Here is a 17,513-nt window from a genome sequence, read left to right as displayed (position 1 = left end):
TGTGCTGGATAGAACAGGGGGTGATTTTATCACTGCCTTGGAGGGATGGAAGGCTGAGTCAACCTCGAGCCCATCAGGAATAAAACTCCAAACTGTGGGCAGAGTTAGCTTGTAGTACTGTAATTCCAGTTGTGACCAGTTCTAACCACTGTGCCACCAGGGCTTCATGGCTTTCCAGAAGGCTAAAATGATAGGGGACCTGTGTTTCTCGGGTGGAAGGTTACTCAATAGATTAGCCTTCGTAGCATATGTGCATTACAATTCCTAGAATATTCAGCCCAAAAAAATGCATCTGAAGAATTTTAGCATTTGAGCATTCATGTGGGAAAGGTATACCTTTGTAACTTTGATCTGATGAAAGCTAAGTAATTGCAAATAACTATAATATTTAATAAATTCCATGAATTATAAAATTATAAAGCTTTGCTTCTGGACTAATAAATTAGTTTAATAAGTTGTTTTGACCCGATCATTTCCAGCTCTATAGAATGACAATCCAGAGTAAAAAGTTTTTAGTTGTTCTGTTGATACTGCATAGTTAAAAAAAAAAAAAAACTTGATAAAATGTGATAAATATTACAATGACAGAGCAGTTTAATGTAAAAACAATTTAAGTATTGGAGAAAAATTACTCCAGTTGCATACAGCCATACAAATATTGTATAAAATATAAACATGCACAATAGATTCAAATTATATATTGTTATCAATTCCTAAATTGCCTGTGACTGTCATACTCTGGTGAAATTTCTGTTCACCAGAGTATGAGATACATAATAGAAAACAGGATGTACATAGTAGAGGTACATAGTAAAAAACAGGATGAAGAAGATGAAATATTGCTTAACTATTTCAAGTTCTATAGTTCTATATTGACAGTTCTATAAAACAAATGAATTAAGCAAAATTAACATAATGAACATAAAGCACCTGAACTGAATGAATTAACAAAGTATATAACATTGGTAGCATTTGCATCAAACTGCAATTTAAGTTCAATAACTATTGAGAAACAAACCACTTTGTTGCATCTATCTCCAAATGTTTGGTTTCCCTATTTAAGTGGGCATTTTCCACGCATCACTTTATATGAATTTAAACAGATTTTTGGACTTTATCCCTGACTCTCATCCAAATGAGTAGCCACAGAAAATGATTATTTAACCTCCATCTGTTACTGAAAAAATATTTGTCTCAAATTATTTAGTCAACTTTATGTATACTACTGAGACAGTAAATATTTGGGTCACATTTCTGTGACAGTTGCATATAAATGTTCACAAATATCAATGTGACATTAATGCTGTAGGTTAGCTAAATCTTTTAAAATGGGTTTTTCATGTATTGTTCATGTCCAACCATCTTACCAAAGCAACCTTATGGATATCTACTCAGAAATAAAATTCATATAGTTTATCAAGGGACCTTAGCCTCATGAAATGATAATTAAAAGTAACATAGACTGTTAAAATACTTTATATAGAGAAAGTACATAAATTAGTGTGGATTTAGCATTAACAGCATTAACAGTGGGCATTTTATGCCAGCTTGATCCCTGTAGACACATTATTTAATACTACACCCAACGCTGGAACAGGATTACTGGTGGTTTGGGTCAAATAGCTGTGTTTCTATTCTGATATATTTTTCAATTTGTTTAATAGTTAGCTTCTTATCTCTGGAAGCCATGTGCATTTGCCGAACATTTAACTTTCAAAAAACAGAAAAAGTGGGCTCCTTATTTCATTGTTCTATTCATTGTAGTTCCAATGATCACATAGAAAATAACAAGAAAAGCCATTAAGTTTGTTCTTGGCATCATTTTCATTTTTACATGAAAGCAAATGCTAATTAAATTGTGAACATGTGGACATTTAAAGGATGTTAAATTCTACCGCTTATTAAATTATTTTACGTCATTTGAAAAACAGCCTATTCAAGTTAGTACATTCATAATTTGATAGTGTTTGCTTTTTGTTTTGTTAGCAATGTGTGTGAATGCACCTTTAGCATTACTGTATTCTCTTATTATTTGAAATGTCAATTTAGGGATCACTGTTTATTGTAGCTACAGTTTTTCTTTTGATTTTGATTTTCAAAATATACTTTTACCAATATACTTTTATAGTTTATTGCTAAGCTCAGTTCATACATTGCTTTTGCAATTTTTAAAATTTATTAATTATTCTAATTTTCCTATTGATTATTTAACATGGGTGTTTAAAACAAATTTGTTCCCCATTATAAAGGCATGAATGAAATTCCATTAAGAAAAATATGCATGCTTATATGACTTCCATATTACTGCTAATATTTGCTATATTGTAATAGAAGATTTATACAAATATGTATTCTTAAAAAGTCAAAGGTAGATAAAACATGATGGAATAAAAACAATGAAAGCTGTGTTTTTTTTATCAGATTATGATTGATAGAGAATAAAGGACATGAAGTTTCTGTATTCCAAGACTATTCTCTTGCATTAAAAATGTATTCCAATGACAAACTCAGACTCAAAATATGATTATTGAACACATCTTGTTGATCAGTTAAATAGTATTATGTGATTTCATGTTCTGTGTGCATCCATGTTGGACTAGCAGAAAAGGTGAAACTTTTATTAGTTTTCAGTGTTTTACTTTTTGATAGCCATTCATTGGAAATAAAGACATTGGTATATCTTGTACAAGTGATTTTCCAGCCTTTGTGCACTCATTATCTCCTTATCTTCAAAATCACACTATCAGCAAATTTTCTGGCAATTCATTCCTGTACAAATCTTAAAGTGTGCACATTGTCTATACATAAATTAACTGTAGGAGATGATCAGGCTGAGTGCAAGGGAGGGGTCAAATATGGCATCAATCTTGAGTCCCTTTGTGCTACAAGAGATCTAAATCCATCCCACCTTGAATTCCATTGAGCCTTATCTACTGCAAATTTGCATTGACCATTAATTCAGATTCTTGTAGTGTTTTAGCATGCAATAAACCTGTATTCATTTGAACCTTCTGATTTCTTATGCTTGATATTAACTTTGAGTGGACCAATAATCTATAGTAGAGAATAGGAACATAACATCTTAAGCTTCATCCTGAAATAAGTCATTTTAGAAAGAAAACAGGTGGGAAGAGTCTCCTGTGGATGGATTCTTCTGTATGTCCACTGCTTCCCAGCAGTTTCATGATTAGAATAGTGATATCGACAGTTATAACATAAAGTGTCTATTGTTGGGTGGTGTTTTTTTTCTGTTGTAGAATTTTCTATCAATGGGAGCTTGTTCTTCCTTATAGGTGGCTTGTGTTAGAATTTCCTAGCAAGAATTCACAGATTTTTATACACACATTTATTTTTTAGTCTTAAGATTTCCCAGCTTTAAAACAAAATACATAAAAAGAAATAAACTCTGACTGCCTTTCCAAAACCATTTCTCTTTCTGTATTTAGGATTAGGAGTGTTAGTTGGTTTGGTTTAAAAGCCATTAAAACTTTTTCAAGTTCAATTCATCCAGCTATTAATTGATAGAAATATCCATGCAGTTGTCTTGGATTTGCACTTGCTTTATTCTGATACGTTTCAACTTCTCAACTATCTGGGATATTTTAGTGAATTTCCATACAATTAATACTCAAGTCTGATCCCATATAAAATATCGAATCTAGTCAAACCTAGGTAGCTATGCCATCTAACTAGTTATTGTTTATGTATGTCTGCATTGATGTATATTAAGTTAAAATATAGAGGATTTTTAATCCTTTATTGCTTCTGGCATGCAATCCATATTGGGATCCCTTAACCTGAATATATAATACTTTTATACATAATTCTTGGCAATTTAAAGTATTGATTCTTCAAACAATCACAACAATCCATAAATGCATTGGTATCAATAGATAGAGCCCACAGATGTTGAATATATTATTGGTACAAAGAGATAGAATAACTGAGTTGTAATATCAGAGATATGACCAAGGGCTGACTATGGAACAGTTCTTGAACTGCTCAAATGCAAATTCCAAGTCAAGCTAAACCCCAACAGGTCCCTGATATAATATTGAAAGTCTATTCTTCATTTCAAAGAAACTATCAGGAATCACACTGAAATCCTGACCCTCATTGATGAGGAATCAGAGGAACTATGGAATAAAATCAAATTAGTAATTAAGACTGAATGTGAAAACAGAAAAAAGCAATCCGATGTCAAAACAAACAGTGGAAATTGACACTTGGAAAAGACATTCAGATGCCATGAAGTGTTTATACTGACAAAGGCCAGAATTGCTCATACAAAGTTTTCTTCAGGTCACTCTATGAAAATTTTAAGGAGCTGAATAGAAAGAGTATGAATGTTTGTGAACTTTAGTAATGGATAAGATAGTTGAGAATATATAAATTATTAGTTGTCCCTGGAGATTTTTAATCATCCAGATTCCAAAGGAGCTTTTTCCAAAGGGCAACTTCACTTCCATGTTTTTTTTTCCTTTGAAAACATTAGGCTTTCCATCTAAGAAGCTTCTTCAGTTCTAACTGACTGATGGGAAATTCCACTGTAATCAGAACTATAAATAATAAGATTTTGAGATAAACTGTGGCCAACTACTTTAAAAAATAAATAAGTTTCTTGTTTGTTTTTAAAAGTACCATTAGGTTGGCAATACATACTCTATTTCAAAGGATGCAGAATCTTTTCCTGGAATCAAGTCAAAATAAATCTGTCTGCTGGTTATTGGGAGCAAATCATTGGCCCCCACAGAAAGGGCCCGCAACTTGGGTGTCCTCCTAGACGCACGGCTGTCTTTAGAAGAGAATATGATGGCCGTGGCCAAGGGGGCTTTTTATCAGGTTCGCCTGATATGCCAGTTGCGCCCCTTTCTGGATCGGGACTCCCTACGCACGGTCACTCAAGCACTCGTCACTTCTTGTCTGGACTATTGTAACGCTCTCTACATGGGGCTCCCCTTGGGGTACACCCGGAGGCTCCAACTGGTGCAGAATGCGGCCGCACAGGAGATTATGGGAGCGACGGGGCGCTCTCATGTGACTCCTCTCCTGCGCGAGCTGCATTGGCTTCCGGTGGACTTCCGGGTGCGCTTCAAGGTGTTGGTGATCACCTTTAAAGCGCTCCATGGCTTAGGGCCAGGGTACTTACAGGACCGCCTTCTGCCACCAATTGCCTCCCACCGACCAGTTCGCTCCCACAGAGAGGGCCTCCTCAGGGTGCCGTCGGCCAGACAATGTCGGCTGGCGACCCCCAGGGGGAGAGCCTTCTCTGTGGTGGCACCTACCCTTTGGAACAATCTACCCCCAGAGATACGAGTGATCTCCGACCTCCGGACTTTTCGTCGGGCCCTAAAAACCTATTTTTTTCAGTTAGCCGGGCTGTCCTGATTTTACGGCTGGTTTTAAAATTTGATATGGATTTTAATTGAAAAGTTTTAAATTACGGGCCAAATTTATTTAATTATTTTAAATCTATTTTTAACTTTTATGTATAAATGTTTTTTATCTTGGCTGTTCACCGCCCTGAGTCCGAAAGGAGAAGGGCGGTATAGAAGTTTGAAAAATAAATAAATAAATAAATATGCTACATAGGGGACAGGTACACTCATACACATTAGCAAATATAAAATTGTAACAAAACCTAATTAGAACAAAGCCCAAGTACATTGTGGCCAACGTACTTTGAATAACATGAATTAAAATCATACAACTTATGTATTGTTTTGAAGTATATTTGGAATCCAAGTAAGCTTAGTGATCTTGGGCACTACTTTTATATACTAAATAGGGATAGTATTTACAACAGTTCATTTAGTGACCATTTGAAGTTACAATGGCACTGCAAAAAGTGACTTATGACCATTTTTCACACTTATGACTCTTGCAACATCTCCATGGTCACATGATTTACATTTGGATGCTTGACAACTGGTTCCTATTTATGACAGTTGCAGTGTCGTTGGGTCATGTCACGTTACCTTTTGCAACCTTCTGACAAATAAAGTTAATGGGGAAGCTAGATTCAACCATTTTACTAATTTAACAACTGCAGTGATTCACTTAACAAATGTGGCAAGAAAGGTCATAAAATGGGCAAAACTCACTTCACAAATTTCTGGGTTCAGTTGAAGCTCAGCAGTAGCCTAAGCTAAATTAATGTCTACTTCAAGGTAATTCAGTTCTGTGTTATATTTCACTATTAACTTCTAAATCATTTCATTATAATACTTCTCTACTAATATACTCATACACATAGCATGTAGGAGAAACTGTTTTTTCTTTTGTTGTCTGTTATAAGGGGATAACATAACTTTTTAGATACCCTTTTAGGAATTCATAGAAAAAAAGTTTTTAAATTTCTACAAAACGGAATAATATTATAATAAAACTATAATCCAAGTTAGATATTCATTTTTCTCTCCATTTCCTATTAAGATTTTTTTTTCTCAATACAAGTTACTTCTTCTACTGAACTGTCTAAATACCCTTACTGATATCTGTATAACCTAGTTCTATAGATAGTGAGTTCTGCATGAAAGGACTGTTAGTTTCTTTTCAAATAAATTTACAATTAAATTTAAAAACACTCTCCAATTTTTAATTCTCTTTTTTTTTCTTTCATATTTTCCTAGGAACTAACTTCACCCTTGCTGAACTAGGAATTTGTGAACCCTCCCCCCACCGAAGTGGTTATTGTTCAGATATAGGAATCCTTCAGCAAGGCTATTCCCTCAGTACTGGGTCTGATGCTGACTCAGATACAGAGGGTGGAATGTCTCCCGAGCATGCCATTCGACTTTGGGGGAGAGGGATTAAATCCAGGCGGAGCTCTGGTCTGTCAAGCCGTGAAAATTCTGCCCTTACCCTGACTGACTCTGACAATGACAATAAATCAGATGAGGAAAACGGTAGGCCTATTTCTGCAGTACATTTTGAAATGTATATGCATAGGTGACGATGTGATCGCACATGCTTGCCATAATAGACGGTAAAACAAAAGCTGTATTTCCCTTGTGAAGTCAAAATGCTGGTTCGTAGTATGCTCCTATGGGAAGGGATCTATTTTTTAGGGAACCATGAAAAAAGAGGTTTAACTCATCCTGATCACAAATATATAAATTATATTTGGATAAGAGTCTGTCATCAAATGATATTATTCTCTCTGAATTTTCAAATGAAAACAAATGGAACTTTGTTGATACAAATGTAAAATGTATCTAATATAAATACTTTTTCAAAAGAAAATGATCAGGTTGTATATCATCAATTTTGATAGTTGGATGAAAGTTAACCAAAAATCATTTTCTAGTTTTAGAAATGAACAAAACCTACTAAAATATTTTGTTTTAAATTTTAATAGTTTAAAATTTAATAGTTTAAAATAGCTTAAACATAGTTGCTAAATGAATTGCTATAGGTCACCAGTTTTCATATTAAGATATGAAGATAAAGATTGCATCAAACTGAAATAAAATTTCCGCTAGCACGCAATATATCTTTTAAAAAAAAAAAATCTAAGGTGAATATATTTATAAAGAAAGAAGATAATCCTTCTATTTTTCAAAAAAATAATAATAATAATCTCTATGGACTATTATTAAATATATAAAGACTCGCCTTAGTGCTGGAAAATATCTGACTTTTCATCTGAAAAATCATAGTTAGTTTGTGAGAATCAATATATATTCAGTTCACTGGTTTTCTAAACTTTTTAAAAAGCAGTATTATCATACACATTGACAAGTGCTCTGTTTAATACCACAGTATGGACACTTACAAAGCTATCATTAGTTTTTCATGCTACTGCCCAGCAATGTTTTCATACAAAAAATGGTATGGTCTTAGAGATCTAAATCAATAAACTGTTATGTATGCATCTCCTAAAATGGTGTAACAGGGATGTGCTTAGAAAGAAACAGACAGAGAGGGAGAGAGAGGAAGAGAGAGAGATCTAGTCCGGGAATTACAGATTTGTAGTTTCTAGATATTCTACTTTTTCCCTTGCTTTTTGTTTGTTTGTTTTTAACTGCTTTATGTTGTAATGTTTCATTTGCACACATGAAGCTTTAAGGAACAAAATGTATATAATCTATTGTAGTAGCTGAGACTTTTTAAAAATCAAGGTTTGGTTGCTATATTAATAATATTTAACAATTCCCAAGGGAAAAACGGCAGTTTGATACTGAATGTTTCATCATTTTATGTTTTTATAATTTCTCTTCAGCATGACAAACAATTTTCTTTTGGTGTTAATTCTATTTTGGCAGCTTTCAGTATATTTTTAAGTATCTTAGGGCCCACTTAATTGAAATTAACATTCTAACTCTTGATATTCTCAACCACTGGCGCTGATACTAACTCATGTCCAGGAGTGAGGGAATTTAACTTCATTTTTATTGTTGGTGGAATTGTATGACCCTGAATTTATAGTAGGTTTGCTTCACGTGTTGTTTAAAAGAGTAATTTTTGCAATTATAATAGAGTATCTCTTTTTTTTCCTGTATGAAGGCAGTAGATGCCAAAGACAGGAAGCACATGTATCTCATTGGCATTTCACAATACTTCCAACAAGAATGAATCTAGTTTTGATATGTAATTGTGATGTATGTTTCTTTTAAAAGTAAAGAATTACATCATTTAATCACTATTGCTGTCCAATAATAACATATTGATTTAAAATGTCACTTTGTAGACACACAGACGTAATTATGGAAGCTGCAACCTGTTGAACATGCATTTGCAGACTAGAGTTAATTATTTCCACTGCAGGAAATTAGTAGAACAGCTGAATCTCTTGTTTATCTATTCAAGATTTATGGAAGGTACTGTGCCTTATCTGAATGTGTCAGCAAGGCATTCATTCAGTGTAGGCAGTGATTTGATAATCTGCATCTGGAGAATTATGTATTGATGTAATACAATGTTCAGCAGAAACACCAATGTAAATTGCACTTGTGCTCACAAAATTACCTTTTCCATGCCCCCACTTTCCAATATGCATTGAAATATCTTGGGAGGTACAAATGAAAATTTAAGTGCTATAACTCTTCTTTTACTTATATACTGAAAGTTTAAATAATTTCCATAGCATTTTCTTACACAAATAAATACTTGAGAGAATTAAAAACAGGAAAAAAATGGGATAACAAAGGCAGCTCGACAAAAATTCTGTTGACATCTACCAATACTTAAATCTAAGAATGTTAAACTTTATAATCTGAATTTTTAAATTGATGCACCAGTAATTCACAATCTTCGGTCCTATACATTTTTATCCAGATTAATTTGAAATGCAACCTGTACAAAATTACTTTCACCTATAATTTGAGGTGTCTAGCATGCATCTTCAGATGAGTCCCTTCTTTTCTGACAGCTGAGAAAAAAATGCTAATACCTCTTGAGTTAATCTCTCTGCAGTAGTTATCAGGATGTGAGGGAGGATGAGAGCCATGGTGGCATAGTGGTTAGAATGCAGTACTGCAGGCTACTTCTGCTGCCTGCTGGCTGCCTGCAATGTGGCAGTTCGAATCTCACCAGGCTCAAGGTTGACTCAGCCTTCCATCCTTCTGAGGTGGATAAAATGAGAATCCAAATTGTTGGGGGCAATATGCTGACTCTGTAACTGCTTAGAGAGGGCTGTAAAAGCATTGTGAAGCAGTATATAAGTCTAAGTGCTATTGCTGCTGTTGCTATTTCTCCTACAAGATTGCAACACTTCTTTTATTGGTCAGGCAAATGATAAGGACGATGCAAGAGCATATACAAGGGGTTCTTTGTGTTGTGTTAATCAGTTCAATGTGATTGGTGGGCTCTTCATAACCTTCATAGAATTAAAGTAGAGAACTTAGCTACTGTCTATGTTAACTGTTAGTCAATTTCTATTATTTGCAGAGATGTTACATGTTTTTGTTTCTGTACATATCATTCGCCAATATTTCAATTACAAACAATCATTGTATTTATTTATTTATTTATTTTTCAGATTTCTATACCGCCCTTCTCCTTCCGGACTCAGGGCAGTGAACAGCCAAATATAAAACATTCATACACAAAAGTTAAAATAGATTTAAAATAATTAAATAAAATTTGGCCCATAATTTAAAACATTTCAGTTAAAATCAATATCAAATTTAAAACCAACCATAAAATCAGGACAGCCCGGCTAACTGAAAAAGGTTTTAAGGGCCCGACGAAAAGTTGTAATTTTTTTATTTTGTTGTTCTCTTCTGTAATTATACTCTAATTTAGATATAAGTGTAAAGGGTTGTAAGAATAACTTTGGGAGACAGAAAGAGTAAAGAAGAAATGCAGTGGTAAGAAAAAAGATATCTCAGTCCACAGAAGGAATGGATGCATGGAAAGTGCTCCAAAGGTTACTCTCCCTAGTTCTGTGGAAAGTTAAGGCAAGGCAAGGGAAAACCTTTTAGACTTGCAAGTAAAAGTCTAAAAGTCTAAGTACTTTGAAAAGTACTTCTTTTCAAAGTAATTGAAAAGAAGAAACCAAAACCATTACATTTATTGTAAGTCTGAAGATACACTTTCCATGACCCCATTCCTTGAAAATGTGGAACCATGCTTTCTGTGATCTATTCTTTCTATTGGCTGAGATACTTTTTGTCTGACCACTGCCTAAGCTGAAGCTCTTCCTCCTGTCTCCTAGCATTATTGTAACACTCCATCACAGTAAAATTTTGGGGGACCATAAAGAGAATTGAATTTGCTAGTCTAGTGAAGAGAAGGACCAGGGGACACATGATAGAACAATCAACCAATGGAACAGCTTGCCTTCAGAAGTTGTGGGAGCTTCATCAATGGAAACTTTCAAGAAGAGACTGGACTGCCATTTGTCAGAAATGGTGTAGGGTCTCCTGCTTGGGCAGGGGTTGGACTAGATGAGTTCCCTATAAGGTCTCTTCCAACTCTGTTATTATGTTATTATTATTTTATTATCATTATATAGATAGAAAACCTTTATTGCAATTTTTTTACTGTGGGCACACTAGCACACATTAAAAATGAAATTTTGTATTATTGTGTCCCAGACAATCCTGTAGACCCTGGTCAAGCATCACTTATATGCTATGTCTTGGATAGACAGAAGTGAACTGCCAATAATAGCAATAGCAATAGCACTTAGACTTATATATTGCTTTACAGTGCTCTACAGCCCTCTCTAAGCGGTTTACAGAGTCAGCATATTGCCCCCAACAATATGGGTCCTCGTTTTACCCACCTCGGAAGGATGGAAGGCTGAGTCAACCTTGAGCCTGGTGTGATTTGAACTGCCAAATTGCAGTCAACAGGCAGTCAACAGAAGTACCCTGCAATACTGCACTCTAATCACTCTCCCACCACAGCTCTTCTCTCTGCCATCCTCATCACTCTCTTTATCACCTTTCTGTCTAAAGCAGTAATCCTTCCAAACCAGACAGTAATGCAATATGACAGTATGGTCTCTATTGTCTGTATAGAAAGTGGTAAGGACAGGAAGATGTACTTTTCTCCCACAACACAGAAAATGCGGGGCTGCTGTCCCCACTTCACCAGTCTCTTGCTATTGAGTGACCAAGCCAGCCTACTCATTAGTTGCACACCCAGAAACTTGATGCTGCTAACCACCTCCACAGATGAATCATTAATATTCAGAGATGCGTGGCTCTGCCTGCCTTTTCTGAAATCAACAACGATCTCTTTTATTTTTCTAACATTTAAAACAAGACTGTTTTTATTACATCAGTTCACCAATCCCTTTACATTTGGGGAAAAATAAACTCAATTAATACAACATTGGAGTAACTTTCAAAAATTATTTCCTAAACTTATACTTGCAGTATTTTAATCTGGCTTTTACATCTCCTTGAATATAATTATGATTTTAATTTTCAATTGAAAAGTTTTCAATTTTCCTTCAGTAAATTTTATGACACAATAGTTCTCAGAGAAAGTAAGCTTTCTGGTAAAATGGCTAGATTAATGGATTGCTTAAACAGATATCATAACTTTGCATGAAATTTGAATACGGTTTTATTTAATAGTCAATAACTAGAATACAATTATGGTAGAAATATGTTATGTCACTGTGTACCAGAGAAAGTTTATGGTCAGGGTTTTGGCTAGCCAGATATTATTGATAGGCAGCTTCATAAAGGCCTCTGCTCTTTTTATAGTCCTTCATTTTGGATAGGACTGGTTATCTCTTCAAATAAATATTTTCAAAGAGGGAACTGTTCCCTGAAAATTCTACAAATAGAATATTGTCTGTTACAAAGTAAAATAAATAGCTAATATAGTGCCAAGATTTTAATTTAATTAAAATGTCACAAAATTTACAGTAAATTTACAAAATTAAAGCTTAGATATTTTTATAATAGGATTGTGTTTTTTAAATAATATGATTAAGTTTGGAATTGTACTTTTATTTTTCACACTTGGAACAAATGACTATTTTTTAAAGTAACAACTATAATGAGGGAAAATTCAGAACAGAGTGGTGATGTTTTTTACTTCTTTAATAATCAAGAAATAGAAAATTATGTTTAAAATATTTCTGAAATTCTATTAAAATAGTAGACCAGTCTCATGCTATGTTGAAGAAAAGGGGGTTATCTTTTTAATGAATACATAGATGAATTCCCCATTGAACATAAACACATAAGAACACATAAAACGTGGGTTGAATTATATTGGAGGATGTGAACATCCTACCTAGGCAATGCATATGATCACCACAAAGTAATGCAGAATTCTCTATAGTTTCCCACAAGACATTCTGCAGCATTATATTATTCTGTCATCTTTAGGGACAGTGATTAGTTTTTTGTTTTTTTTTTAAATTTGATTTATATGCCGCCCTTCTCCAGAGACTCAGGGTGGCTTACAATGCGTTAAGCAATAGCCTTCATATTTTTGTATATTTATACAAAGTCAGCTTATTGCTCCCACAATCTGGGTTCTCATTTTACCTACCTTAGAAAGGATGGAAGGCTGAGTCAACCTTGAGCCTGGTGAGATTTGAACTTACAGTAATTGCAAGCAGCTTGATGTTAATAACAGTGCTTTAGTCTACTGCACCACCAGGCTCCTAGATATTTCTAGATATTGTATCTGGAAACTGGAATGCCTACATTGGACCATTCAGAAACCTGGATGGTTTTAAGCAACAAAAATTGCTTCTGTGACTGCTGCTAAATCTGGTCTTCAACAATGCAGCTGCAAATGGTTTTAAAGGTAAATGAAAAATACTTACAAGCAAATACGAATCTTTTTATCTATATGGTATCTGTTCCCAAATGGCAAATTTACAAGGTCATTAAGGGCAGTATCTACTTTGTCATACCATATAAGTAGATCCAAATTTGTTTTTCAATCAAAACTCTAAGAGCATTTCTGAGAGGAACCAATTGAGGAAAGTGGAAATTATCTACCGGGGTGACTGAAGAATGAAGTATATTGTTGTATAAGGATATGTAATTCAATATACAAAAGTACGATGAATGAATTTAAGGGATAAAATAGGGTACATGGTATAAATAATCTTGTAAAACACAGATTTTACAATGAACAGTTTAAAAATGTTTCAAAATTGATATGCTCCAAGCTAATATGACAGAAAAGATCAAGGAACAATTTTGTACTGCTGGCAAAATGATGCCATTTGAAAAGTCTAAAATAACTAATTTAAAATAAGTTTTACAACATTAGGACTAAAAATGTGTTTTTTGTGAAATGTTGCTGAATTTTATTTATTTTTTATGTAAGAAGTCTTTCACCAGTCAGAAGTATTTTTATTAGCAATGAAAATATAGTAATTTGTAGTGTCTTATATTTCGGATTTTAATTTTTATTAACTCTCATTAGAACTCATAACATTAAACTCATGTATGCAATTGAGAACTTACACCTATCGTGCAAGACCCTGTCTTATATTTTTTTGAACCCCAAAATAAATGCTTGGCCTTATTTTCAGGGAGGTCTTATTATTTTGGGGTGCATGGAGCAATATGGGGCTCCTCTTGCCATCTTACCTGACTTCCAGCTCTACATTTAAATATTTTCAGGGAGAGCTTATTTTCGGGGGGAGCACATGAGCTCAAAAACCTGATTGGGCTTATTTTCAGAGGATGTCTTATTTTTGGGGAAACAGGGTATGTCCTCTTGCACAAAATAGTATAATGCACATGTACAGTATATACTCGCACATTTGCACACAAACACAGCCAAAAACACACTACTATGGCTATGAATATGTATCAATATGTACAGAGATGCAAAAGTTATAGAAAAGATGTGTCTTTCTCATTGGGGGAAAATATGACTAGTGAGATACAAAGATATAGGAGGAAGAGTAGAAGGATGAAGTATACAATTAAATGTTTTAGATCTGTCTGTCTATATGTATTTGTGTCACATCTTCATCAGTCTTAACCACTTGACCAAACTGGCTTTAGCTTTCTTTCCATGAATTCAGTGGATCTTTACCCTTCCTACTATGTTTTTCAACATCTGTGGAAGACCTCACAGAATCTGGCAGGACATTCTACCAAAAGCACTGAATTGTTCAGTAATGTTACCTGATGCCTGTATCTTTTCCTGAGGCCTATACCTAGAAACTTATTAGCACATAAAGATAAGATTGACAGGCACTTTATTTTCTTCTACCTAACGTACCTGGTCTTTTTATAAAAGTGTGGAGTAATAGTTATTTAGGCTATTTAGTATAAGTATTAGTATAAAATGACACTCATGTTCTACTTATTTTAAGCCTTAGAAGAGGACTGTGAACTTGACTTTCTTTAATTTTGAATTTATGGATTAATTAAGCTAAATGATGTAGATTTTTTTAAAAGGTGTACTGTTTTCCCTAAAACTGGGGTGGTAGTGGAGGAATCTGTATTAAAAAGGGTATCAAATGATAAAAGAAGGATCAAAAGGCATCATATAGGCAAAATAAGCTTTCCAGCTCTAAAGACTGTAAAAACAAAATATTTTAATGTTATTTTGGTTTGGTACACATTCTTCTCAAATCTGAAGTGCATACTTGTATATAGGTTTAATGCCATATGGTTTATTTATTTATTTATTTATTTATTATATTTCTATACCGCCTTTCTCCCATAGGACTCAAGGCGGTGTACAGTCAAGAAAAATATAGATACACAAACATCATAAAATTGTTAATTAAAATTATTATTATAACATAGTTTGGCCCAATTAAATAGAACCTAAAATTAGATAACATTTTAAAAACATTCACATGTTCATATGTTTAGCCCCGCCTGTTGGAACATCAGGGTTTTGAGGGCACGGCGGAAAGCACGGAGATCAGGGATATTTTGTATCTCAGGGGGCAGTTCATTCCAAAGGGTTGGAGCAGTCACAGAGAAGGCCCTCTCCCTGGGAATCGCCAGTCGGCATAATTTGACTGACGGTGCCCTAAGTAGTCCCTCCCTGTGAGAACGAACTGGTCGGTGGGAGGTTATTGGTGGCAAAAGACGGTCTCGTAGGTACCCAGGTCCTAAGCCATGGAGTGCTTTAAAGGTGATAACTAACACCTTGAATCGCACCCGGAAGACCACCGGGAGCCAGTGCAGCTCACGTAGCAGATCTGTTACATGGGCGCAACAAGCTGTGCCCATAATCACCCACACAGCTACATTCTGGACCAGTTGGAGCCTCCGGGTGCTTTTCAAGGGGAACCCAATGTAGAGAACATTACATAGTCCATACGGGAGGTGACTAGGGCATGAGTGACCGTGCGCAAGGTGTCCCGATCCAGAAAGGGATGTAACTGGCGGATCAGTCGAACCTGATAAAAAGCACCCCTGGCCATGGCCGTCAAATGATCTTCTAAAGATAGCCGTGAATGCAGGAGGACACCCAAGTTGCAGACCCTCTTTGTGGAGAGCAAGATCTCATCCCCAATTGTCAGTGATGGTACCAGCTGTCTATACCGGGACACCGGAAGCCACAGCCACTCGGTCTTGGAGGGGTTGAGTCTGAGCTTGTTTCTCCCCATCCAGATCTGCACGGCCTCCAGGCAATGGTACATCACAGCAAGGGCATCATTGGGGTGGTCTGGGGTGGAGATGTATAGCTGTGTGTCATCAGCATACTGATGAACATTCTCCCCGAAACTACAGATGATCTCGCCTAGCGGTTTTACATAAATGTTGAACAGAAGGGGTGAGAGGACTGACCCTTGCGGCACTCCACAAATAAGATGCCTCGAGGTCGACCTCTGCCCCCCTGCCAACACAAACTGCGAATGGTCAGAGAGGAAGGAGGAGAACCACCGAAGCATGGTGCCCCCTATTCCTAACCCCTTCAGCTGGTGCAGTAAGATACCATGGTCGATGGTATCAAAAGCCGCTGAGAGATCTAATAGGACCAGGATAGAGGAGCAACCTCTGTCCCAAGCGCTCCAGAGATCATCCACCAACACGACCAATGCCGTTTCCATGCTGTATCGTGACCTGAAGCCCGACTGGAATGGATCCAGATAGACAACTTCATCCAGGTATCAGGGTAGTTGTTGCGCCACCACACTCTCAACAACCTTTGCAACAAAGCGAAGATTGGAGACTGGACAATAGTTTGATAATATAGCCGGGTCCAGGGAAGGCTTTTTGAGGAGGGGCTTCACAACCGCCTCTTTCAAGATGGCAGGAAAGACACCCTCACTCAGAGAAGCATTTATAATCCCCTGGAGCCAGCCTCATGTAACCTCCCGGGAGGCCAATACCAACCAGGAGGGACCTGGGTCCAATAAACATGTGGCAGCATTAAGCTTGCCCAGAATCCTGTCCATGTCCTCAGGAGCCACAGATAACGCTCTCAAGACCTACCCCCATCTCCTCCCCTGGATCTACCCAATCGGAATCCAGGCCTTCCCGAATCTGAGTGACTTTATCATGCAGGAATTGTACAAAATCCTCAGCTTGACCCTGTAAGGGATCTTCTCGTACCCCCACCTGAAGTAGGGAGCGGGTCACCCTAAACAGCGCAGCTGGGCGGATCTCTGCAGATGCAATAAGAGCGGAGAAGTAGCTAGACTTCGCCGCTCTTATCGCCACTAGGTAGGTCTTAATATAAGATCTCACCTGTGTTCGGTCAGATTCAGATCGGCTTGTCCTCCAATCGCTCTCCAGGCGTCTTTTCCAATGTTTCATCTCTCTCAGCTCCTCGGAAAACCAAGGAGCTAGATGACATCAGCCTCAGGTCAGAGGCCACAAAGACATGACGCAGTCCAAGGTCCCAGTAGCCGCCCTGTCCCAGGTGACCACCAGGTCCTCAGTCGAGTCGTGAGCCAGAGTCTCAGGAAATGGCCCAAGCTCCGTCAGCAAACTTTCGGGGTCCATCAGGCACCTGGGACAGAACCATTTGGTTGGTTCCATCTCCCTGCGGTGGGTGGAAGTGACTTGAAAGTCCATGTGAAGGAGAGAATGATCAGACCATGACAAGGGCTTGATGTCTATATCCCCTATTCTTAGATCATTCAGCCACTGATCAGAGAC

At 36.3% G+C, this 17,513-nt stretch overlaps 1 protein-coding gene across 2 annotated transcripts in view; it reads left to right on the top strand.

Moving 5' to 3' along the window:
- TENM2 (teneurin transmembrane protein 2) overlaps window positions 1–17,513 on the top strand; it is an 823,064-nt gene that overhangs the window by 41,213 nt on the left and 764,338 nt on the right. For both annotated transcript variants that reach the window (XM_070937374.1, XM_070937373.1), the window contains exon 2: window positions 6,633–6,908. In XM_070937374.1, coding sequence (XP_070793475.1) covers window positions 6,633–6,908 — 276 coding nt within the window. The remainder of the gene's footprint in view (window positions 1–6,632; window positions 6,909–17,513) is intronic.

Source organism: Pituophis catenifer, unplaced genomic scaffold (assembly GCF_029215685.1).
Source record: "Pituophis catenifer annectens isolate HBS135680 unplaced genomic scaffold, rPitCat1.0.hap2 SCAF_2, whole genome shotgun sequence".
Lineage (NCBI taxonomy): Eukaryota > Metazoa > Chordata > Lepidosauria > Squamata > Colubridae > Pituophis > Pituophis catenifer.
Note: the sequence above shows the minus strand (reverse complement) of the source record. Positions and strands in the feature narration are given on the sequence as shown.